The following is a 25,573-nucleotide window of genomic DNA, read 5'->3' on the forward strand; positions in this document are numbered from 1 at the left end:
ATTAATAATATATAAAAAAATTTCATATCAAAATATTACTCATATCAATCCCACGTGAAGAAGCTAACTTCCATGGCATAAACCTGCAACAAATTAATCTCTTGTGTTGATGGATAACTACTACATTAGCTTTGCATCTTTGATTTGTTTTCTCCGGTTGTGATTGATTGTCAATGTTGATCCCATCTCATTGATGGGATTCTTCTTTCATACAACAATAATATTAAGAAAGTAGTGATTTTATATAAAGTCTCTGTTATATATATATATGTGTTTAGTTAATTTTCTATAATTAACTTATATATAAAAATCATCTGAAGTTTGAATTTGGTTATAACCTTAAGTCTTGGTGATGTACTCGAGATTTACATGTATTATAATAAACTCACTTTATATGATCACCTTGTGAATAGAAAGCGTTTATAGAGTTTTTTATCCATGCATGATACAACTAGCTAGTTAAGATAATAATTTTATTTTTATCATATAGATATTAATCTTAATTAACCTGAATAAATAATTAATTTTATGAATAGTTTAGGTTCAAGTTGAATTCAAAACCTAACCCAACTTGACTGGAATAAACTGTCATCTAGATGTGATAAAGAAAAGGAATAAAACTCTAAAGAGAGAAGTAATTGAAACAAAGTAAAAGAAAGGAAACCCATGAGTAAGTAAGTAGAATAAAGGGAATAAAAATCTAAATTTTAGACACAAAAGAAGAAGAAGAAAATTGAAAACAAGAAGAAGAACGAAACCCATGAGTTTATTCATTTATTCATGTGAAACTTAGGTTGTTTTTGGTCTAGAGTTAAAAATTAAAGTTTAAATTAAGGGTGTAAAAAGTGATTAAAAGATAAAGTGTTAAGGATATTTTGAGTTCAATAAATTTTAATTTTAATTGAGAAATAAAATTAAATGAAGTTGTAAAATAATAAATAACTATACATTAATGATGAGATATAACCAGGGGCAGAAACAAGGGGCTGGGATCCCTGTAAATAATTTTTTTTTCCAGCCCCTTTCTTTAACAAGTTTCTAGTTCCATCTCTAGATATAACACATTTGTTTAAGATCATCCAGCCCCTTTCTTTAACAAGTTTCTAGCTCCATATAACACATTTGTTTAAGATAAAAGAGAAAGAAAATGAGAGACAAATTTAGAAGAAATAATTCAAACAAGAAATTATAAAGCACAATTATCCAAAATTTTCTCCTCTCTCAACATTAAGTGTTAATCCATTTATTATTTACATAAAACCAAACTTCTAATTAAAGATTAATATCATAATTAACTTATGGTTAATGAAATATATATGTTCTTTTCTTAAATTTAATAAATTGCAAACCTCACGAGGTTGTGAAAGTAAAATCAACGTGAATTCTCTTTAATTAAGTGGATTGATAGTTTACATTTGAGAATATTTAAATTTCTACGAACCCGAGATTTTACATTATATATAGAGCAGCAACATTTAAAATACATCAGGGTTGTTGCAATTCTAGCGCAATCTTCTCTTTGTTTTGGAGTATAAACAGCAGGAGAACTTATACTACAATGATGAACTTGACAGGCGTGATAAACAGCAGGAGAACTTATACTACAATAATGAACGTGATCAAGGCAAGCATGTTGTTAATAATCTACTCGAAATGTCAGCAAAAAAAATCCCAAAAAAGAAGAAGAAGGAAATTGAAAGAAGATAAAGAAAAACCATACACGCTGATCAAGGCCGCCTACAAGGAGTTTCAACAATGGTTTCCAAGGCAGGCTTCCATGATCTTTGCTTGGAATACCTCTCCATAGGCTGTGGCTCCGTGACCATACTACCCATTGTTTTCCCTTCTGAAAGGAAAATGCAAAACTCACTGAGGACTGGAAAAATCTTGCCAAAATTGTTATACTTCAATGCCTTGGTAGCCTTATATGTGAAAGAGCTCAGTTCCTCATGTGTTAGCACCGAGTAGAGAAGCTCCATGGGCAAAACAAAGTAGAGTTGGCGCCTCTCTAGCTCATCATCAGCTGATAGACCATGTATTCTACAACCAACTTTTAGACTTGTAGAATCACAAACAAATTGTCCAGGGTTCTCTAGCATGAGCTCTGCTGCTTTAACTGGCTTCGTGTAGATTTGCAAGTTGCCATTATCAGAGAACAAGACTTTCACTACTCCATTTGATGAGATGATTGACGGAGCACAAGATGTTGCATTCCCCATTATAAGATACAAAAAAGAAAGAGGAAGAGAGGGGGAGAGAGAGAGAAATGGAAATGGGTGCCTATTTCTTTAACATGAAGTGATCAAATATGTATCAAAGGTGATAAACAGATGGAGAAGTTGATCATTCGAGGTTGATGGTGTCTCTCGAAATTAGCCAGTTTGTCATGCATGATGGTAGTTGAAAAGGAGAGGAAGCGTCCATGTCCATTGCTGGTTAAGTTGTCGTAATATATATTCAATGGAAGATCACATACTCCCCTCACAGGGAAGCAGGAAGTTGCATGAATTATTTGTGCTATCATGAGGATTTGAGGTGTGCAAAGCGGACACGTTCCTGCAAGGAAATGGAAAAATAGGAATATGGACAAACCTGTTAAGCACAGTCAAGTCACCCTAAGGGAAGCCCTTCCATTTGCTTTTGTTAGGGTTTAAATAAATGTATCCATTTTTGTTTATGAAGGAGTACAGCACATACAGAGGTGGGAGAAATGGAGCAGAGCTCACTGAAGACTCCACCAAACTAATGATTGGATACTGTGACAAGCTAATTCTTTGATCCAATTCCTCCCTGCAGGTCACCTTCACCTAACTCCTTTAAAAACATGCAGATGTTCTTCTTTATTTATAGTTTCTCTAGCTTATATGACGTTTGAGCTAGTTTATATTTAATTTTATAAATTTTAAAATTAATAATTATATAAATTTTTAATAATTATAAAATTAATTTGTGAAACTCAAATTAATAATATCTAGAAAATAAACTTAAATCTAATTAGTTTAATTACATCATTTAATATTTTATTTTACATTTATTGCTTTTCACACGAATGTGTGTGTATATATATACACTTTATTAATACAATTAATACAAGAAGAGTAAGTATATATCTTTTTTTAGAATAAGAAAGTAAGTATATATATCTGTCCATGAAGATATGAAAGAATATATGTACAATAAATAATTACAGTTTCAATTTTTTTTTTTTATTTACATGGGGTGTCCGGACCAACTTACGCGCACCACGACTAATCCTCACGGCCCACTGAATATCCTGCAAGCCCAAGCATGGATGGACGTCTAAATTAGTTATCTGACATTGTTTCGCGTTGGATAAGCATACTGACATCGGATCGATTCCTCCGTTTTCTCAGACTTGCTTCCGTCTTTTCATATATTTAAAATATCTAATTAAATATATATCCATTAATTATTCATGTCCAAAGTATCTAATATCACACAATATATATTCTAAGAAAAAGAGTGAAGAATAAAAGCAAGATATATAAGTTTTATATTAAAGCACAATTTATTTTTGTGTTTGAAACTGTGTTTTAATATATTTTAAAAATATACTTAACTTGAAAAATACATCAAATATACATTCTTTAGTGTTTTTTAATATTTTTAATATAATAATGCGAAAAATAACATAAAACCTGAAAACAAAAATTATTTATGATAAAAAAATTTGACGAGTTTTGTTCAATTTAGACAATATTAAAAAAGAAATGAAGTTTTGATTGTTAATCAGCTAGATTGTTGTTATTATTATTATTATTATTATTGCTGCTATATTATTATTATTATTTTATTATTGTTATTATTATTATTATAATTTATATTGTTGTTGTTCTTATTACTTTTAATATTATTATTATTAATAATATTGTTATCATCTGTATTATTGTTATTCTTATTAGTAAAAATTCCAACGATTTAGCTTTATGTATATCCATGTATAATATATAATAATATAATGGGGCCAACGTCTAAATCAAGGAGGGAAAAATTTGAACTCATAAAACTACTAATGGTTATTTTGAATATTTTGAAAACATCTCCCTTTTCTTCTATGTAAGTCCACCCTTTCTCATCTATGTTGGTATTGTTTGTTTTTGCAATGTAAAAATACTTTTGAAATTATTATTTTTTGCTTCAAGTTAAGTTTTTAATGTTTTTACATTACTTTAATTTGCTGATATTAAAAATAAATTTTAAAAAATAAAAAATTATTATTTTGATATTTTTTTTCAAATAAAAAACACTTAAAAAAATTACTATTACAATATTAAATAATCTCGTATAAATACCGCCCAAGTTGACACAAGTTTTGGCTATGAAACGTAATTACAGTGAAATGATAATGAAGTTAATAATGACTCAAGAGAACTTTGTTTTTTTTTCAAAATAATATATAGTTAGAATATAGTATTGTAGTTAGTATATTCACAAGTAACATGTCTTCAATTTATCAACTTTACAATCTAATTTATGATATATGCAAGCTAAAAAACAAAAAAAAAATCCAATATAACATAACACCTTTCATTGCTATGAAGTCCATTTGCAGTCTCGAAATACTTAAAAAACTCCATAAATTTTAGCCTAGAATATATAATCTCACCACCATTTTAAAGCTGATTTCCCACCATTTCACTTCATTTGTAGCCTGTGTTTGGTTGGCCGTTCTCCCAAATAAGCTCTTAATAGCATAAGATTTTGTAGTAGCATTATCACATGTCATGTGTTGAACGAAATTCCGATCAAGATTAAAATTGGCAAGATAAAAAAAAAAAAAAACGGTATAAATATTAAAAATTCTTAAATATCAATCTCTCCAGCTTGAAAAAATCTTGACCATGCCCAAGAAAAAAAAATATTTTGATTAAAACGGCATTAGCAACTTCATCACACAATTGTTTATTTGTATAATTAAATTTGGTAGTATCCATATATATGAGCTCTTTCAAAAATCTTTGCTTTCCAAAACGACCATCTCACTATTTGATATTTTCTTAATTTTCCGGTCCATAGACCCAACAATATAAATAAAAGTTACGACTATTTTTTTTTTTCTAAAACCATATTGTCAAAATATCTAAAGTTTATTTAATATTCTCTTTTAACTCTAGCAAGATCACATATGTCTTCTATTTTATCAATTTGACTTGAATCCTAACCTGTATCAAGTACGCTAGTTTGAGAATTAATATGAAAAAAACGTTTGTTAGTTTCTTTTTTTTTTCTGTAATAAAAGTTTTTTGATTTTAAAATTTGTATAAATTTATATTATTCTGTATTTAATTTTTATCAAATAAATATAAATAGTGAAATTTAAATTTATGACCATTAAATTATTAAGATTCTGATACCATATAATAAAATTATCTTAATATAATAGTTTAAACTATTAAATAACATTTATATTATTTTTTAATATTTTTTTATATTTAAAAAGATTACTTTTTCATTACTTAGGCTTTAATTTTAGCTTTTTTTTTTTGGGAGCGCGAACTGAACAAATAGAGATGGGTTAAAATTCAATTTTTTTTATTAAATCACTTATCAAATTAAAAAAATAAAATAAAAATAATTACATAAAAAATAACTTTATCCCTTTGGAGAGATTTAGGCTTCTATTTGATTTTGTAGGCTTGGGTAATCCATGTTTCTTGGGCTTACATTGCCTTGTATTTCAGACACGGGCTTTCTGTATTAGCAGTTCAAGTTTTTATTTTTTATTTTTTGAAAAGTCCTTGCTGCAAGAGAAAAGAAATTGGGCTGGTGAAATTTTGGGTGATAATGTAAATTAGCAATTTCAAAGAACATTGGCCTCAAACTTCCTGACTTGAGGGACTAAACAGCAATTGTAGGAAAAAAGGAAAAGAAAAAGCTGAAGACTACAGAGTTTCTCGTATCATCGTACTCCATCACCAGAGAGCGCTACTAGATCTCACACGGCAAAACGCGAAGCCAGGGTCTCAATTGGCGAGTCCTTTTTTTTTTCTTCCTCTTTCACTTCTAATAAAGAAGCCCAGTTTCCTTTTCTTCTATCTTTGATTTCTCGTTTAGGTTTTACGCCGTAGTTTATTTTTTAGCTGTAAATAATTGTGATTCCACTCCTGGTCAATGTTTTTTGTGTCGATTGTAGGCTTAGGATGAAAATAATGAATCAGAGTCTTAAATTTAAAACCCCCATTTCATAATTTTCAATATGTGCTTGTTTGGTTTGTTAAAGTCATGATTTTCAATTCTGGGTATGTAAAATCAAGAGCATTTTTTTTTTTTAAATTTAATTCTGGGTATGTAAAATCAAGAGCATTTAAACAAAAAAAAATTGAGATCAGCATTGGTTACTTGGTTGAACTGTATGATTTTAATTTTTATGGAAAATTGTTTCTGTAACAGGGAGAGATAGGTGATGATGGATGATGGAGTGCCAAATATAAAGAAATGGGTGGTGTTATATCCTGTCTACATTAACTCAAAGAAAACAATAGCTGAAGGGAGGCGGATTAGTGCAGAAAAGGCGTGTGAGAACCCTACTTGTGTTGAGATTGGTGATTGTTGTGGCCACCTCAAACTTCCATTTGCAATTGAGGTTTGTTTTGCAATCCACAGTTTTTTCTTTTTTATTATTAGAGCTTGTGATTGCTGTTTGTTTGTGATTTATGATGCGTCTTGGATGTTCTAGATTGATAAGGCGTATCCGCGAGATTTCATGCAAGTAGGGAGAGTGAGAGTATTGCTGAAAAGAGAAGATGGGAGTTTATGTAATCCTGCAATTCCTTCCCGTAAGCATACTTCACCATTGTTTCTGTTTATCTTATGATTCTGATATTTCTGTTGGCTTCTTTTTCATTAATTATCCTTTTCTTTTTCTTTCTGAGATCTGCGTAAATTGATGGATTTGTACATATAGTTTTTTCAGCACTTAAATTGAAGTGTATTGGTATTGATCAAGTGTGATTTTGTCAATCTTTTATGCCTATTACATTGAATTATGCCTCACCATTCTTCTTCTTCCTCTTCCTCTTCCTCTTCCTCTTCTTTATTTTAACAAAGAGAATGCCTCACCATTCTTCTTCTTCCTCTTCTTTATTTTAACAAAGATAACTATTTTCATGAGTTGCTAGTGTTGAAGTAATTCCATATTTGTTATGTACAAGGATTGATGTGGCTTTCAATAGTTTATAGCCTCTTCAAATAGTGGCTTGAGATTTTGGGTTAATGCTTGGACATGGTATAGAACTGTGCCATCATTGTGTTTTGTTTTGCTGTAATTGATTCACAGGATAGGCTCATTTCCATAAAGTGAAGCAGCTTTTTGGTTAGAGACTCTGACGATGAACATGTATCAAGCTGCCAGTGGCTAGAATCTTGCAAATATATAGAAGAATCTGACACTTTTTAAATGCTAATATATATTTTAAAATCTTTTAGATGATTTCCTCTCACAAGTGAGATGAACTAGGAAATCTAACCCACTCCTTTTCCCATTCACTCCCCTTCTTTTCTTTTTCTCATTTTAAGATCCAAAAGAAATCAAACTTCCTTTCTGTTAATTCTGGTACTTTCCTTCCTTTTTCATGAATCCATATGTATTGGTGAATTCAACAAAACTTATATAAGATTTTTCTTTATACTTCCCATATGACAGTTTATTTTTATATTTGCCACATTCTCATTGGCACCTCCACCTTTCTTGTAGACACCTCTTTATTTTGTTCTCTAATAATCCTTGTTGCAATTAATTCTAATGCGGTAACATGTAGGGGACTCAATGGTATCATTTAAGTGGTCCTAATTTCCAAGGGACAGTAAATGTTGATATGCGTATTGGTTTCTGTTACTCTGCACAGAGACTTTTCAAGAAGGGATTTTGACACAAATTTAACCAATCTAAGAATGTATATTTAGTATGTTATGGTGTCATTTGCATCTAGTATTTCATAAGACTAGTTTCTGCTAGGGATCCATCACTTGAGAGCTGAACTGACCTTTATATTGGTGTTGTTTTAATTGATGATTTTGTGGACACCTCTTGCATGTTAATGAGTGGTTAGCAGTATTTACATGAAATACCAGTGCTCCACTTGGTGATCTGGACGGTTTGATGATTGTTCCCTTTTAGTTTAGTTGAGAAATTTGAGAGCTGCCTCTCATCCTGATATGCCATGGCACTGTACTTCATTGACCTGGAGGAAAAATAGGAGTGTATTTTTGTCACCTCTATCAAGAAAGTAAAGTATAAGGTGAAAAAACAATTAAAAATCAGCTCAAAGTTGGATGGGCTGATGCCACTTATATATGAGCGTCTGTCCTACCTTTCATATGTAATGGATTTGAAACTTCGCCTTATTGCAGGAAAACAGCTTATGTTCCATGTTGCAGAACTGGTACCTAGACATCCTGGGAGGACCAAAAAGCAGGAGCCTGCATCCACGGCAAATGTTTCAACATCCAAGTCTGGGAAGGGTGGGAGAAAGAAAAGATAGCCTTCTTCATGAGAAAAAGGATAAGGTTTGGTTTGCAACTAGCTGGTAAAAAATTGACTTTTTTCATTCTTATCATGAAAAAATTTGGATGAGAAGGGGGTCCTTTTCTGATCAATCAAAGAGCTAAAATTCCAGAATCTTGTGTCACAACAATTATCTGTTCATGCACACCCTTTTTACCCAAGTCTATCCACAAAGTGAATTTGTATGCAAGTCTTTTCACATGGTGAAAAGTGAGGTCTTGATTCAAAATAATCTGGGTTTGCTGTTATATGGTATGCATTTCTTTTGCTGGAGTTGTTGGTTTCATGGCCTTGCTTAGCATTAAGAAATATCATCTAGTGTAACCATAAGAAAATGTCATAGAACAGACTGCCCACATTCTTGCCCCTGAACTCCTTGCAATCCTTGAGGAGAAAATGTACGATCAACTTGATCAATGGAACCTGACTTTGTCACAGAAAAAGTATGATCAATTGTTTTGTTTTGGGTGTTGGAATAGTGATTGGTAGATGGCCCAAGTATCACAGCTATGACATGCTTATTTTAAAATCTTTTCCTGAAGTACATCTAGTTGGTTTCCAGGTATGAAATCTTCAGCTTTACTGTGGCATGCAGTAAAATGTCTTTTTTTACCTGAAGATGACCTGCTAATTAGTTAGGGACTATGGAATTGGGACGGGGTATCTGCATTTAATTTTTTTCACATTGGCACGAATTGCTTTTGACGCGTAAATTTGGTGTCATGTTGTAGTTCTAGTCGTGTTATAACGCTGAGTCTAGCATCGCCATTCCTCTGGGGTCTGAAGCTGGTAATATGCATAACAGAGCTTTGTCTATTGCAGGAACATAGTTCATTGCAATCGGTGAACCTGGAATACAGAGCATGGAACCTTCACATAACTCATGTTGATCTGTGATTGTACACAGTTTTGAAAACCCCATTTAAGGATCAGAGAAACTAATCTGGTGTGACTGAGCTCTTGGATGTGATGATACTCGGATATCACTGAAATGTCTCGTCGCCCCAGTGTCTTAATGTATCTTTGCCGCTCTCTTTCCTCTCCAGAGGCCATATCGCATGATTGCATACTTCATTTAAACATATTCCATATGCCATTCAAAGTCCAACACTTCAAGCATGTTAAGTAATGGATTTTTACGAATTCCATGCGTGGTTACCATTGCCGCACTCAGTTATGAAAAGACACTCGTGTATGTAAATAAATGATCCAAGAAATTAATTATTATAGTATTGAGAATAAAAAAATTATAATATTGAAAATAAATATTTTTGATAAAAAAATAATAATTATATTGAAAAATTAATTACTAAAAATTTAAGTCAAATAAGTTATGATTTTTTTAATATTATAAGAATTAAATAAATTGTTAGATATTATAGGTGATCTTCAAATATAAAAAAATTAATTATTGTATTGAAAAAAATTAAATTGTTTATTTTATTTTATTTTATTTAAAATTATAATTTATAATTTATTGGAGAACTCAATGAGTCGCATATATAAAAATTATTGGTCACAAATTAAAATAGAATAATTAATTAAGTATGATTTGATTATAAATAAGTTTTAGAAATAGAGAACTATAATGTAATTAATACATGAGATTATAATTTAGATTTTAAAAAAATAATAAATTTGTAAAATTATTATAAAATAATATATATATATATATATATATATATATATATATAATTTAAAAGGCATTTTGTTAATTAGATGGTTTGATTGAATTAAATACCAGATTGGTGGTGGAAAGAATACCAGTCACCGAAGGCATAAAGATGAGGGTAACATGAAGCAACGAGAAAAAAAGAAACAGAAAAAAAAGAGAGGATGGGCTTAGTGCTCTTCATAGAACCAGGTCTTTCAAATCTAAAAATTCATTTTTCTGGATTACTATGCATCAATCACACACTCCTCCTGGAGCCATGCTGGTAATGTTTCAGAAGAAACCTGGCCAGATATACACAATTTCCCTTCAACTTTTCCTTGTTAATTTATATCTGTTTTACTGCATGCGCAGAACTTACCCCGATGGTTTTAGCTGAAGTGCTTGCCAAAGAGTAAAATGAACATTATCCCTTGTGTACAAGATGGCTGGACTGCATCTACTCTAGCAGATCATCTGAAAGTTGGTGTGTTTGTGTATTCGAAATGATGAAAGTGGTGGGGGCACACTTAGAGTTCAAATTCATACTTAGTCTGTGAATGCTCTAGTTTTTTTTGACTTGTTAATGCCTTGGAGAAATGACTTTAGGCCGTGAGTTATCTCCATCATATTCATATTGATTTTTTGAAGGCTAAAACTATTAAACCAATTGATCCTTGTAGAATGCTGTGCTTCAGGTTGGAGATTCCATGGATGAAGGGCTAAATTTGGAATGGGAGTATATGCATAGAAATCACTAAGCCTGACAGGTCACCATATCCTAACAACCATCTATTGACAGAGGCACAGACGTTTATCAGCAATGAAGACTTTCAGCCCACCTGCTGCTCCTCATCTTTGACCTCGTATGATCAAAGATGAGGACCAAAGTGAGCTGAAAGTCTTCAGTAACTATTCAAGCACATTTGGCTTGTCTAAATTGCAATTTCACTTCTTTGGTGATTCTCTTTCAATCATTTGCTATGTTTTTTCTTTCAATCTGTTTTATCAATGAGCTGTTCTTGAATTGTGATGCCTTATAAGACAAGCTTTTCAACAAGCCTAAGATATGTTCTGGAATAATAGTGTGGATTGGTATTGGTGCTTCAAGAAAACTCTTCTGTGAAAAGACCTCTCCTTTGTGTCTATGAAAGCTGACAATCTTGTACAATCTAGGAGAATTGCTTTTGTAACTTACAAGGATTAAGGAGGCTTCATCTAGACAAGTTGAGGGACCACATTTTGTTTGTTATGAAATAAATTGTTTTTGTCCGTTTTTGTTAATGATCAGTGCCTTGTCAATTGTTGAGGAAATATAAAATTCAAAGTTGTTGAATTGCAATTAAAACTTAAAAAAAAAAACCTAAGTCGTGTGTTTTTTTTTTTTTTTACTATTGTTGAAAACATTATGCATCTTCTGACAATTCGTTGTGGGTCCGAGTAGTGAGATTTTTTTTTAATTATTAAACTTTTTGTTTTTTTTATTATATCTTTTAAAAACAGAATTGATCGTCAATTGTTTTTAATTTATTATAAAATAACAAGATTTCAAACATAAAAGATTAAAGTGAAAAAAATAAAAAAATTAGATGGTACTTTAAAAATTATCTCGAAAAGTTTTCTTTGATCATCCACCTTTCATTGGACACATTTTTAGCCCTAATAATTTTAAAAAAATTCACTTTTAACATATAACCTTATCATTGTAAAAAAATTCCAACAATAAGCCTCTTTATTTCCTTTCTTGGTGCAAAACATTGTTTAATATTATAATCCTTTATCATTGTAGAATAAATAATTTTTTTTTGGTTTTGCTTTTTTATATATCTCTTCATTGATAATGGGTATTAGATATAATCTTCTTCCCATTAATGACTTCCAGCACATCAACCCTGATTGTATTTAGAGGGATCATTATCAGTTTAGGATATACCAATCTATTTCTTGAATGAATTTTAAGACTACCTTTATATACTAGGGTATCTTGAAGAGGATATTTATTGTCATGTTTTATAGATACTTCTCTTCATGAGGGTGATCTTGTCATGATGCACTTGCTTCCTTCACATGAATATGATTTTCTATAGTTTACTTCACGTTGAGAAGACTTTTATCATGTATAACATAAAGACATTCCCATAAAAAATAGTTGTTTATTCCGTTAATCAAGACCTTTATCGCTACTGGTTTCAGTAAGTTTAGACATTTCTTTATTAAATTTCTTTAAATAGCCTTTGTTGCTTTCACATTCCAATTAAGTGATGGAGAAAAGTTCAATTGAACTATTTTTGGTAAGGATGATCATGCTGAAATAAGCAATTAGTTTACTATATGAGTAAGAAAAACTAGATATAGATCCTGACTTTAAAATATGATACCATACTCGTGTTGACCCTTTAAAGTTAGTAGGGCGTATTTTACACATGGCATTAGAATCCTAAATAACTAATGCCAAGTTGTTCTTGACATTCTAGATATACTCTCTAAGGTCGGATAGCTATCTAAGTTCATCTTGGTAATTATAAAATCTATGGGAAGACGAGTGTCAACACATTATCATATAATGGTGAATCTCTTATTTGACATAGTCTTTTTCATCTTTATTGGTATATATCTTTCTAGGTTTTGAAATGCTAGAGAGCGGGGTCAATGACAAAAAGGTATAGCCATAAACCTTACCTTTTGATCTGTTAAGGTCATACCTATATGAACTTGTATGAGAAAGTTCCTTATGTTAACGTGATCTACTCATAATAAAGGTAAAAGCATAGTGTCTAGCTTTTTTTCTACCTTGTTTTAGGTAGTTTCTTTTTAAAATTCGAGTTGTTATTGCATAGGAGATGCAATTGGTATAACAATAATATGAGGAGTAGATCATTATACACTAATCTTGAAGTTTTGTGGATACACAAGGACAAATCAAAGCTATTGTTGAGTTGCTAGTACAACCTCAATAAGTGCTCTCATATGCTATGTGAGATTTTGGAGGTCAACAGGAGTTGACGAAGATGGTGGGAGGTCTATTATTCATATTTTTGGTGTTTTGGTATTGTCTACCATGAAGATTTTATGATGATGTATGTAGGATGATAAGAAAGATATAACATGAAATAAATATGATTTTTTTTCAGTTTCTCATAGACAATGCTACTAATGAAGCTTGAAACTAATTACACTATATTTAATTTGAGCTTTTTTCAAGGATGATTGTTGTATGGATGACGGTTATTACCTGTAAAAAACCATTCAATACTAAAATCAATATAGGGTTTTTAGGCAATGATAATGGAAAAAAAATGAATAAAAAGATACTGATATTTTTTTTATCCCTTGTTTAGAGGGAGAATCCCTTTTCTTTTACAAATCTTGGCATTTCTTTATTTAGAAAAACATGAAAAAATCTAGAAAAATTCTTTTATCCTAAGGTGGCAATTCTATTCCATTGTTATATCTTCAAGTAGAGTTGTCTTAGACTCATAGCTTGTGATTAAAATGAGAGGAAGAAAGTTAAGGAAAAAAAATTTATTGGGCCATGACCTAATTGGGGTGTTGAACCTTGATTGAGTTATGATCAAATCATGGATTGAACCTTTATTAGGTCTTTGTGCAACCACGGGTGGGGTTCGGTTCAACTAAGGCCCATTCGATTATTTATTATCATAATTTCAAACTACAACTTTGGAGATTACAAGCTACGGATTACAAACTATAAGATTACACCATACACTCTATAGTCTAAAATTTCAATACAATTAAAGTTTTAAAGAGTTATACTAGGTAAAATTACAATTTACACTTGCATTGATTATATGGTATTGTGTTTATATTGTAGTTTCATTCTTTATTTTTATACGAACTGTTCTTTAATTTTTGTTGTTTAATTATTTCATTTTTGTTTTTCCTCACATTCAACCATTAATAGAACACATCTAGTTGCATTTCTATATTCAACCATGCTTTTATTTAAATTATAGATTGAACTTTTATTTATTGATGGATTTGATACTAATCCATTTGCTTGAACTCTACTAAGAGTTTTGAAAAAGGCAAAAAAATTATTAATATTATAAACTCGAGCCCAAACCATGTTTTAAAAAAGATAAAAAAATTATTAATATTATAAACTCGAGCAAGAAGATAAATGTTTAAATTTCTTATCTTAGATCTTTATTTGATATCGATTTTTAATAAAATATATAAGATAAACTTGGATAATAATTTTTTATTTTGAAAAACTAATTTTGAACCATAAATTAGAAAAAAGATTAATAAGGTAAAAACTAAAAAAATAAATGACAAGTCATGTAAACTTTTCAAACCAATAATATGGGATATTAGATTGAAAATACAATACATAGAAAAATAATGAAACTCAATTTCCAACAAATCTAATGTTAAATGATAAATTATTACTATTATTATTCTTATTGATATTATTATCATCACTACTATTATCACTATGATTATAGTTATTATAATTACTATTACTATTATTGTTATAATTATTATCATCACCATCGCAACAAATATTACTATTATTTTTATTCTTATCACTATTAAAATTCGTTGGTACTAAAATTAAAACCTTGTGAACACCAGGGACTAAAGGAAATCTTAGTAGTGAGGAATAATTACCAAGGAATAAGAAAATGCCAGAGCCTTCAACTCTCAATCATTAGACCTCAATGGATGCCTCACCCCTTCTCTTCAAACGCAAACAGACAAACGAATAATCTCCCTCTCCCTCTCCCTCTACAGAAAAACCATGATGCCCATTTCTCCCTTCTATTCAATCCTTCCAAAACCTCCTTTCTCTCTCTAAATTCACTCTCTCCCTCCCTCTCTCTATAATGGCGTTCGTAACAGGAGATCGTTACTTGGAAAAACTAGTCAAATTCGTCGAAGAACAAGCCGGTCCGTTAATTGACGGAACCCTAGTTTTGAAGCTCAACCCAGCTGGTCTACACTACGTGAATTCGCGACTCGAATCACTACACGAGCTGGAGAATTTGTTATCCGGAGCTCCGGTCGATTATCTTCGCGCTTACGTTTCTGACCTTGGTGACCACCGTGCTCTCGAGCAGTTGCGGCGTATTCTACGTTTGTTGACGGAGTTGAAGGTTGTTTCGGTCTTGCCTCTTCCGACGCGTGATCCCACGCCGGTTTGTTTGGTTCCGTTTGGGAGATTGAGGGTTTTGGAACTTAGAGGTTGTGATTTGTCTACGTCGGCTGCGAAAGGGCTGCTTGAACTGAGACATACTCTGGAGAAGATTGTTTGTCACAATTCTACTGTGAGTAATATTTTTTTATTGAATAGGTGTTGTGACATTCAATCTGAAAAATATAAAAAGAAACAAATTGATCACGATTTTTATCCTAATAGTGGCATTGATTAAAGGAGATAGTCCTTTAATTGAAGAATTGAAGGAAGGGATTGGTATTGCAATTTAATTAGAATTATAATATAATTAAGCAAAGAAACAACTTATTTAATGTGCATTAATTTCTTTGTGCTGTCTAAATTTTATTTTATGTTTTGGTTATTTGTAGTTGCCTTCTGTTTTGGATATTGGAGTGATTTTTTTTTTTATATATTCTTTTTTTGTTTGTTGGGTTATTTAGGATGCTTTACGGCATGTATTTGCAAGTAGGATTGCGGAGATAAAGGACTCGCCACAATGGAGTCGGTTGTCATTTGTATCTTGTGCGTGTAATCGATTGGTTTTGATGGATGAGTCTTTGCAACTTCTTCCTGTTGTGGAAACTCTTGATTTGAGTCGAAATAAGTTTGCAAAGGTGGATAATTTGCGGAAGTGTACCAAATTGAAGCACTTGGATCTTGGGTTCAATCATCTGAGATCAATTGCACCCTTTTGTGAGGTAGGGATAAAAGCCATTAAGCTTCAAATCCCATGCTTAGGATTTGGTTGCTTTCAAATTTCAGAATGCACTATATTTTAATTTTAAAGTATACTTCTAGTTTGTTGATTGGTGGATTTTCTTCTCTTCTCTCTCTCTCTCTCTCTCTTTGTGTAGTTGATGCTGTATCCATTGCTGTGCTTATTTTATATTTTCCAGCTGATACTGTTTTTTTTTTTTTTTTATAGCAGGCATCATAATTGCTATTCTGATAGTAACACTTAAGCTAAAGTAAATTATTAAAGATCACTGCTGCAAAGGAACATATCTTCTTCAAACATACTGACTTTAATTGACCTAGGCACTCTCATTCAAGCTTTCTTGGCAACTAAATAAGCCAAGCTCAAATTTTGATTTTGCTGCTCAAATCAATATCTTGACTGCTATGCAAGTAAACTGTAATTGTGCACAGTAATGAAATTATATTTAGAGGTGCTGAAGTTGAACATGCGACATCGAGTATATGTATGTATGTATGTGTGTATGAGTCTAGAGTTTCACATATGTAGTATACATGGAAGGAATGGATTAGATAATGTGGAAGTTTATATTTAGAGGTACTGAAGCTGAACACATGGCATCAAGTATATTTATGAGTTTAGAGTTTCATATGTGTAGGATACATGGAAGGAGCAGATTATATAATGTGGAAGTTTCATAATGTTTTTGGGGCAGGATTCTAATCATGTATTAACCATCTCCAGAATGATCCTGGGTAAATGAGGATGGGTATTAGAGCTTCTGTTGGCAGGCTAATAGATTTTGGAGCTAATAACTTGGCTAGGGCAAGAGGTGCAGTATGGAACATGATAATGTGGCAAGTGGTGAGACAGCAATTAAAAGGGTGATGACCAGTGAGGGTTACAAACTTATTTGGTTTCTTGGAGGATCTCCTAGTTGTAGGAATTTGTTGTGGATTTACTGGGAGAGGTTGTGGTTGTGGAAATGAGTGCATGTGAGATGAACAACAGAAGAATGTGGCTCCAAGGTGTGAATGTGCATAGGTCGATACCCAAATTTGGTATAAAAGAACTAAGATTAGGGTGTCTGTTAATATGGCAATGTAAACATGTAGTTATTACTTGTGTAGTTGATAAATGTGGAACATATCAATCCAGTGGTTATTTTGGGCAAGTGTGGTACCAACAAATGCCAAATGTTATCATCTTCTTTCCAAGAATTCTTTAGGATTTCAGGATCACTCAGAGTCTACCTTACATGCAAAACCCAGGGAGTTGTCTGCCTTTGAAACATTTCTACTTTTTTTCAAAATTCAATTAGCTATCAACATAGCTCTGATCCAAACAAAATGTTATTCAGAAATGTAAAATTGCTGAGGAAGAAACAATTTGAGAATCCCTGACAGATATGTCTCTCATCTTTCCATCTTTTGATAGACTATTAGGCAGATGATACACAAAATGTTAATAAGGGAAATTTGCTTTTGCTAGAATAGCTCTCTCTAGAGTTGCAACCAGTATTTTCAAATTTCATTGGTCGTGGAATATATACTGTTAAACCTCAATAGCAGAATGATTCAATTAAATTTTTTCTTAAATATTTATTTCCATCCACTCTAAGTTTTTGTCTTCAGAATTAGCTTTAGACCCATACACTGATGTTTTCTGTGCAGGTGTCCTGTCACATTGTTAAACTTGTTTTGAGGAACAATGCTCTAACTACATTACACGGGCTTGAGAATTTGAAGTCACTTGAAGCACTTGATGTATCCTGCAATATAATTTCCAATTTCTTAGAGCTGGAGTTCCTTGCTAGCCTCCCATGTCTACAAAACTTGTGGTTGGAAGGAAATCCTTTGTGTGGTGCCCGATGGTATCGAGCTCAAGTATTCAGCTATTTTGTTCATCCAGATGCTGTAAGTGATGATCCAGGGGATTGTGTTTCTTAATTTAAGATAATGCAAGAAATACAAAAGTATAGCCTGTGGATGAGTGGAATGTAATGTGATATTTAAAGGATACTTCTCATAACTCCATTATGAAATGAGTAGTCCTAGTAAACAACAATTTAATTGTTTCCTGATGCATGGTTGCTTAGGTGAAGTTAGATGACCGGGAAATTAGCACAAGGGAGTTTTGGAAGAGACAAATCATAATTGCCAGCAGGCAGAAACAACCTGCCAGCTTTGGATTTTATTCTCCTGCAAAAGGAGATGCTCACGGAGTGGGGATTATGAACAGGAAAAGGGTGAGTAATATTGATGTGCATTGAGCCAGCCCTCATACTAGTCAGCCCTTTACATATTGACAGCATAATATTTGTTGGATGATTTATTTAGCCCTGTTTTTCTTGTATTTCTTTCCGCTGCAGCACCATGGTAAACTGAATTCCTCTCAGCATCAAGTGTGTATTATGTTTTTTATTTCTGTAAATATCTGCCTTTTGTTTAATAATTCGCAAATCTTTCAAATATAACACTGTATTTCTCTTTATGAGTCAATTAGATTATTGATATTGACTTGGACAGGAATGACATCTCCTTATATTACATTTTTTAGGGAAAAGTATCTCGTCTTGCTTCAATTGCAAATAAAGAAGAGAGCATGTATTTTTCTTCCGACCACGAGTCTCCATCTTGTGATTATGAGATTCAAAGCAAAGAGGAGAATGCCATGTCTGATGACGAAGCTGAAATAGTTGATCTAATTAACAGAGTTGAGCTCATGAAAAAGGAGCGTTCTATTCTTTGGTTGCGAGAATTTAAGGAGTGGATGGATCATGAATCAGAGAATATTGTGGATTGCAGTACATATTGTGGGGTTACATTGCATCATGCAAAGGAAAATCATCCAATAAACAAGTCAACACAGAAGGACCACTGTGATAGTTCTAGATATTCCTTGGATGCTCTTCAAGCTTCAGGAGATGAGACCAGCACAAATCTCTTTGAGTCTGATAGTTCATTTGTTGACACTGGTTCATATGGTGGGGTTGCTTTACCAGGTATGGGGAACATGAATCTAGGACATAAGCATCAAAACACTTATTCAAATGAAGGGTGTGATAGCATGTCTATGCAAGGTAAAAGTTCTCACACAGATAGCTCTACTGTCCAAGGAGTCCATACAATACTTGAAAATGGAAGCATATCACTGTTAACCGCTCATTCATCTTCTGCTTATCCTAGGTCTCCTCCTCATTACGAGGAGGACATTTTGCATCGACGCCACAACTTGGTGGAAGAAATTCTGCAGCTACCTGCAGAGTCCTATTCAGTGGCATCATCTGATGGTAATACAAGCTCTAGTGATGATGATTTATATGAACTTGGGCCTTCATCATATGAAGTTGATAAATCAGAGAATGGAGAGTACTTGAATCCCAGGGCTGGAGGGCACTTATTTTCCAATCTTTTGAAGGATCAAGGACATGGAATTCATCATGTGAGGAAAGCGGACAATTATCTATTTGATTCACAAACCTCTAATTCACCAAAACTCTTAAATTCAAACTCCAATGATTTTTCCTCTGGTTCCCATGATATTGAAATTGCTAATTTTTCCAACCAAGAGGCTTATTTACTGGAGAAGAAGAAAAACAAAAGGAAATCAAGAAGAAGAGTCATTTCTCTGTTAGAGAATGTGGTTGGCAGGATAGGGAGACCAGAAAAATCAGATGGAAATGAGGATACCTGTGGAGCTGATTTGGTGGAAGGGCAAAGGGAAATAATTGTTCATGGGAGTGGTTTTCATGAAATTATTGATAATAAACAGCTGTACACGAACTCTATTGCAACCTTGGATGCTGCAAATGTCACTGGATTCTCTGATGATTTTATTGAGAAATATTTTAATGAGAATGTTGCCGATTCCAGAATTAATGAGAGCATTAGGAGTTATATTTGTTGTGATTGTGTACTTGAGCCAGAATCCTTGTGCAGAGAAAGGTAAACATCTTGTAATCGTTAGCAAATGTGGCCTATGGAAGAACTTACTTTTTTGTTTATTTCCTAAGCCCCATAACCATTGCTATTGAATTCTGGAATGGCTATAAAATTTGGGTCAGCATATTGCTTATTGTCACTATGCTTTTGCATTAGTTTTTGTTGCCTAAAATTGGTATTGATTTTTGTGGATTATCATCAGTGATGCAGTACCTGTTTGTCCATTGTTTAGCATCTTAGAGATCTGCTGTTGCTTATTTAGCTCTTTCCATAAACTGTAGATTATGTTTTCTAGAAGCTCTAGATTAAACAAGATATCAGTGTGTTGTATTCCTTTTCAACTTTCTTTCTTCCAAGGTCTTCCATGTCTTATCAACAGAAGCTCTTTCCATAAACTGTATATTATATTCTCTAGAAGCTCTAGATTAAACAAGATATCAGTGAATTGTATTCCTTTTCAACTTTCTTTCTTCCAATGTCTTCCGTGTCTTATCAACAGAATGAAAGAAATTTAGATTAGTAATTAATGTGAAATAATAGTTCACTTTTTTTTTATCCACAGTTGTATACAGACAGAGGATGACGATCCTGCCTCAATTTTTCTTAGATTACTAAATATAAAGAATCAAAGTATATTAGATTTTAGACCGTGAAGGGAATTATTTTTTTTGAACTTGTAAACACTCCTTTCAATGAAAATTACAATAATAGGTTAAATCTGAGGATATTCCCTGGTAGCAACTAGCATATATATCTTTGCATCTTCAAAGGCTGATACTTGATACTAGATTTTCACTTTTGGCATAACCAAGCACTCCCAGGTTTCTGGACTTATAATATGAGATGCTACCTCATGCTGACCTTAGCATATCTGTCATGTCTTCTTTTTATATCTTATCATGAATATCTAAATATGTTATTGTAAAAATTCTATTTGTTCTCTTTTTTGCTTTCAGAGAAGTAGTCTTGTTGCTGAGCAGTGAAGACAAGCTGTATGTACTGCTCATTGATGTAGCATTTGATGGATCAGGTTAGTTGTCAAGTCTGTAGGAGACACCTATGCTTCTGAATGTTGATTACATAGAAATTTTCTTATCTTAATTGCTGAATTTTGGAAGTTCACTGAAATGATATATCGCAGGAAGCATTTTAAGTTTGCTGGGTTGGTATAGGGTTGAAGATGTTAGGGAAGTTTTAGTTGGTATAGGACTTCAGGTTGTGAGGTTAGTGTTTTCTTTGGTACTGTCAGTAATTAGAAGACTGATCTTTTATAAATCTTGAAAAATGTATTTCACTCCTGTTGGTTAGGGTATACATTGAGAGGGGAGCAACCTACCTGTTTCTAACACGGAGCATTGAGAAGTCAAGGCAGTTACTCCATATCTTGCAAGTTTCCGGGGCATGTTCAACAAATAATAAATGTGTGTTAAGAAGGTGATCTATCTTTTGCCCCTTTCATACATGGATGGGAAATTTAATGCCCGTGTTTTGGCTTACGCCCATCTAAAATGTTTTTTTTTTTTAATGAAAAAATAAAAAATTTAATAAGTGCTCTCTATCTGTATGTATGTACTTATCTTCTTTGTTGTAAGACTCGGGTGTTGGGAATTTATATGGCAGTTTGGAGCAGGTTCAGGTCAAGTTGTTTGAGCAACAAATATGTAGAGGTTCAAAACTGAGCATATTCCAATATTCTATGGTGCATCTTTGGCACAGGCAGGATGAAGGTATGCATCTCATTGGATTAATTTGATGAAGTCTTATTGCATAAAACGGGTAAATGGTCCCTCAGATTGTTGTGATGTACAGTTGGATAAAATGAGGCATAATAGGTAACTGACTTTGGAAGTTTATTCTTGTAGCATGTCACTTCATCAAAAGCATGATTTATCAAGTCCACTGCTTTTATTCTAGTTTTTCTGGCACAAAGACCTCAGCTATGCTTGTTTCATGCAAAATATTCCTGAGGGCTTCTTGTTTAGTTTGTTGATTTAGGTATTATTAGTATTGGTTTTATCTGAAGAATTAAATGTGAATCTGTAGGATGATCAGAGTTGTTATGACCACTGAGAAGCCAAAATGTTGTTATGAGGTGCACATAGCTATGTTCTTAGACACATAGTTGATCCCATGCACGATAAAATTTAATTGCAAATGTAGCTTTATGATTAACACTGTAATCAAAATGCTTGGAATCTCTCTTAATTTGATTGGAATACAAATTCAAATCATAATACTTTCCTAATTTGATTGAATAATGTTAAACTTTTCAAACAGTGGATCAAACTATTCTTAATTGTTGTGGCATGCGTTCAAGCAGATACTCTATGATGTGAAAATAACGTGTGGATTTATATTTCAAGCAGATACTCTATGATGTGAAAATAACGTGTGGTTTTATATGTGCCTTTATTTTTGAAATTCTTATTTTCCTTCTTACGTAACCCAACCATTGGCTATTTATACATGATGATTTATGTACAGAGGATTCATGGCTTCCCAGATCACTTTTTGTAAGTGGTGGGCATGTGTTTTTGTGTGTTGAAGATTTTAAGCAGTTCAACAGTCCTTCCATAGATGCATCTTCACCTCCATATTTCTTGCTTGATTCATGTTGCTCCATCAGTGATGTATCGGAGCTGGTATGTTTCTGTTTGCTTAAGCTTTTATTAGTTCTTTAGTTCATAAAATTGCTTGCTTGTTAGGGCGGCCTGTTGATTTTTCATCCAAAACATTCAATGGTCATTTTTTGCTTGATAATTTGCTTGCATCCACCCTTTACTGTGTTGATGAGATAATTATGACTAGCGAAATTAGTCACATACAGTCTATTTTTCTTTTCCCTTCTTTTCTTGCTTTCTGTAGTGCGTCTAAGAAACTGCATTTGGCACTGCATTTTAAAAGTATTTTTGAAAAAAATTGAAATATTTTTTTTTTACTTTAAATTAATATGTTTTTAATGTTTTCACATTATTTCGATATGCTGATTTCAAAAATAATTTTTAAACTCGATATGCTGATCTCAAAAATAAATTTTAAAAAATAAAAAAACATTATTGATATACTTTTCTGAGTGAAAATCACTTTGAAAAGCAACCGTAACCTCACTTCTAAACACGTCGGAACCATTGTTTTGTGCTAGACCGGTTCTATAACCACACTTCTAAATACGCCTGAACCATTGTTTTGTGCTAGACCGGTTCTATTGATTGTGTGTGATTGTGTGAAAGGTTATATCTGTTAAGATCATAATTCCATTTTCAGGTCATCGAAGCCAAGGAGAGTTGGTTTGTGACCTTAGCCCTTCAAAATGCCACAAAGAGTTTCTGCCTCTCATCCATATCTCAAAAGGATGTCAAAACAACTAGCAATGATAACGCAGCTTCAGTTTCTTTGACATGGAAGCTTAAGTGGTTCTCAAAACAGAGCCTATTAAATTTTGTGGCTTTGTTAAAGGCAATTCATGCAGCAGGGGCAGCCACAGCACCTTTGCTGGTGAGGCATACTTCATGAGCCCTGCCTGCATATTCATGTTTTTGTTTGTCATATTCATTCCATTCTTTTTGATTTAGGGTTTTCATTTTCCTTGTCGGGTATATGCATTTAGTTTGGTTGTATCCTGGACGTGGTGAGTCCATATCCTTCTTATTCTTTCATTTGTATTCTTTATGGTTGATCCTTTTTCTCCTGTACAGTGTACAGCATAGAACATCAAGGTAAACTGTCATTAGTTCAGTTTTGATTGTCCATGGATTGCCTTTCTTTGTATTTTTTTTTCCTTATAATCCTGTAGGTGTCTATTGTGCCACCATTTAAGAATGTGCAGCTGTTAGATCGATGCATTAGACAGTGTACTCTTGTATGATTGAAGGAAATCGTGAACACAAAGCCTGTGGTTCTTTTGAAAATCTATTCTTTTTCTGAAATCACAGAGATACTACTCAAAATGCAAGTACAACTCTCTCTCTCTCTCTGAATAGATAGATAAATATGGGATGCCCTTTGATTTTTCATTTACGAGAGTGCATGTTTACTATGAATAAAGATTAAAATGGAAGAATTAAGGGATAGATATATGCATCAAGAATTTTAATTTTATAACATGGGCATTGTATCTATTTGTGTTTAATAATTTTATTTTTTAGAATTAATGTTTTATTGAATAAATGATAATAATAAAAAAAACATTTAATAAAGTGATTGAATAAAATTGAAAAGAAAAATATAAGTAGAACTATAAAGAAAGAATGGCTCCTCATATAATAAAACAGGATATCGAAATCTTATCATCAGTAAACTTTAAATTGTATTTCATTAAACATAAAAATGTGTTAAAATTGAAGGTGGGAAAAAGACAATAAAATAAAAAAAAACGAAAAAATATACTATGAAACTAGGGAAAAAAAAAAAAACAAATACTTATGTATGTGGCCAGGCCTGGATGGTGGGCTTAAAATGTCTAGGCATGTGGGCTTTTTTATCTAGACTCATGTGTCTAAATTTATTTAATTTATATAAGTTTTAAAAAGACGAATAACTTATAATGTCTTCAATTTTTTTTTAAAAAAAATAAATAGATGATATATCGCTTGCTTCTCTTCGGATTTTGACTGCTGTGTGCTAGTGAAAAATTGGGGATGATGAATTTTTTACCTAGAAAATTTAATTTTTTAACTAATTTTTTTATTCAAAACACCTATAAAATACTTTGTAAATCTATTAATAACGTTAAAGAACCTAAAACCAGTTCATACATCCAAAATTAACCTGACAGAAAAGAACTTCCCGAAGTAGATTGTTGGGGGATATCGGGGATAAAAAGGAGCTTTGAAACAGGATGCAAGAGGGAGCGTTCAAATAAAAGATGCGGCTTTTATTTTAAAGAAAGAAAATGTGGGAAAAGCCTACGTGGAAATGGGCTCAGGTTCTGGTGGACCCCACAAGGAGGATCAAATTTAAAAATCCTTCGATAGAATGCCATGGACATCAACATGTACTCAGCCCGATGTTCATTATCCATTTTTCATGCTTTTGTTTTAACTGCACTAATTATTATGGTTGTCGCTTGCATATGGTTCAGATCACAGTTTTGACAAATTAAAATTTAATATCTAGTTTTTTTTTCTAATGCATTTGTTTTTTCTTAATTTAAAAACAAAAACAATTTGATTTTTTATTATAAAAAAATAGAATTTCATCGCTTTTTTTTTAAAATATCATTTAGCTTAAAAAATATGCTTAATTGGAATCATGTTCATTACCCAAGTTCTAGATTTTATTAATTAATTCAGGTTAATTAAAATTGATATAATATAATATATTTTTTAGATTTCATCTCAAATTTTTTTTATGACTTTTTAATTTAATTTAGTTTTATATTTAGATCAATTAAGACGCTCCAGGAAAAAAATAAAAGAAAAAAAAATTTGTTCAACTAAATTAACTCTTTTCAGTCATGTTTATTACCCTATCGTTAAATTTTATATGTTATCTCAGGTTATACCAGATTTTTTGTGTTAAAATATCAAAAGAGTGAAGCCCTAACAAATTTGTCAAAACAAAAATGAAAAAAACC

General features: G+C 32.2%; 3 protein-coding genes and 1 long non-coding RNA gene across 9 annotated transcripts; 2 read left to right on the top strand and 2 right to left on the bottom strand.

Annotated features, from left to right (window-relative positions):
• Positions 1-1,648: 1,648 nt before the first annotated feature.
• Positions 1,649-2,786, bottom strand: LOC105135810 (uncharacterized). Its single transcript, XM_011040864.1, has one exon. It carries the CDS (start codon positions 2,217-2,219, stop codon positions 1,728-1,730), a length of 492 nt encoding a protein of 163 aa, XP_011039166.1. The 5' UTR covers positions 2,220-2,786; the 3' UTR covers positions 1,649-1,727.
• A 3,048-nt stretch (positions 2,787-5,834) lies between these two features.
• Positions 5,835-9,531, top strand: LOC105135809 (signal recognition particle 19 kDa protein-like). Of its 2 annotated transcripts, none has more exons than XM_011040862.1 (5): positions 5,835-5,991; positions 6,412-6,604; positions 6,698-6,797; positions 8,371-8,526; positions 9,347-9,531. In XM_011040862.1, the coding sequence occupies exons 2-4, from the start codon at positions 6,425-6,427 to the stop codon at positions 8,499-8,501; spliced, it is 411 nt and encodes a 136-aa protein (XP_011039164.1). In that variant the 5' UTR covers positions 5,835-5,991; positions 6,412-6,424; the 3' UTR covers positions 8,502-8,526; positions 9,347-9,531. The 2 variants fall into 2 exon arrangements, with proteins under 2 accessions (XP_011039164.1, XP_011039165.1); XM_011040863.1 differs by having other exon boundaries at positions 8,371-8,521.
• Positions 6,014-6,396, bottom strand: LOC105135808 (uncharacterized). The gene is made up of 2 exons (XR_844251.1): positions 6,310-6,396; positions 6,014-6,264 (listed from the first exon to the last, which is right to left on the bottom strand). It is a non-coding gene; the product is annotated as an uncharacterized LOC105135808 (long non-coding RNA).
• Positions 9,532-14,831: 5,300 nt separating the features above from the next.
• Positions 14,832-23,906, top strand: LOC105135812 (uncharacterized). Of its 5 annotated transcripts, XM_011040867.1 has the most exons (11): positions 14,833-15,466; positions 15,798-16,055; positions 17,728-17,970; positions 18,153-18,302; positions 18,614-20,001; positions 20,955-21,028; positions 21,140-21,221; positions 21,307-21,432; positions 21,619-21,725; positions 22,483-22,640; positions 23,263-23,906. In XM_011040867.1, exons 1-11 carry the CDS (start codon positions 15,026-15,028, stop codon positions 23,509-23,511), a joined length of 3,276 nt encoding a protein of 1,091 aa, XP_011039169.1. In that variant the 5' UTR covers positions 14,833-15,025; the 3' UTR covers positions 23,512-23,906. The 5 variants fall into 5 exon arrangements, 4 of the variants coding, with proteins under 4 accessions (XP_011039170.1, XP_011039169.1, XP_011039171.1 ...); XR_844252.1 differs by lacking the exon at positions 23,263-23,906 and having other exon boundaries at positions 14,832-15,466; positions 21,591-21,725; positions 22,483-22,572; XM_011040869.1 differs by lacking the exon at positions 23,263-23,906 and having other exon boundaries at positions 21,629-21,725; positions 22,483-22,572.
• The last annotated feature ends 1,667 nt before the right edge of the window (positions 23,907-25,573 follow it).

This window comes from Populus euphratica, unplaced genomic scaffold, assembly GCF_000495115.2.
Source record: "Populus euphratica unplaced genomic scaffold, PopEup_1.0 scaffold221.1, whole genome shotgun sequence".
Taxonomy (NCBI): Eukaryota; Viridiplantae; Streptophyta; class Magnoliopsida; order Malpighiales; family Salicaceae; genus Populus; species Populus euphratica.

Coding starts and splice junctions, on each gene's coding strand:
- LOC105135809 (XM_011040862.1), top strand. CDS start 6,425: ATGATGGATGATGGAGTGCCAAATATAAAGAAATGGGTGGTGTTATAT. Junction 6,605..6,697: donor AACTTCCATTTGCAATTGAG/GTTTGTTTTGCA, acceptor TGGATGTTCTAG/ATTGATAAGGCGTATCCGCG. Junction 6,798..8,370: donor TAATCCTGCAATTCCTTCCC/GTAAGCATACTT, acceptor GCCTTATTGCAG/GAAAACAGCTTATGTTCCAT.
- LOC105135810 (XM_011040864.1), bottom strand. CDS start 2,219: ATGGGGAATGCAACATCTTGTGCTCCGTCAATCATCTCATCAAATGGA.
- LOC105135812 (XM_011040867.1), top strand. CDS start 15,026: ATGGCGTTCGTAACAGGAGATCGTTACTTGGAAAAACTAGTCAAATTC. Junction 21,433..21,618: donor AATAAATGTGTGTTAAGAAG/GTGATCTATCTT, acceptor TTTATATGGCAG/TTTGGAGCAGGTTCAGGTCA. Junction 21,726..22,482: donor TTGGCACAGGCAGGATGAAG/GTATGCATCTCA, acceptor ATTTATGTACAG/AGGATTCATGGCTTCCCAGA.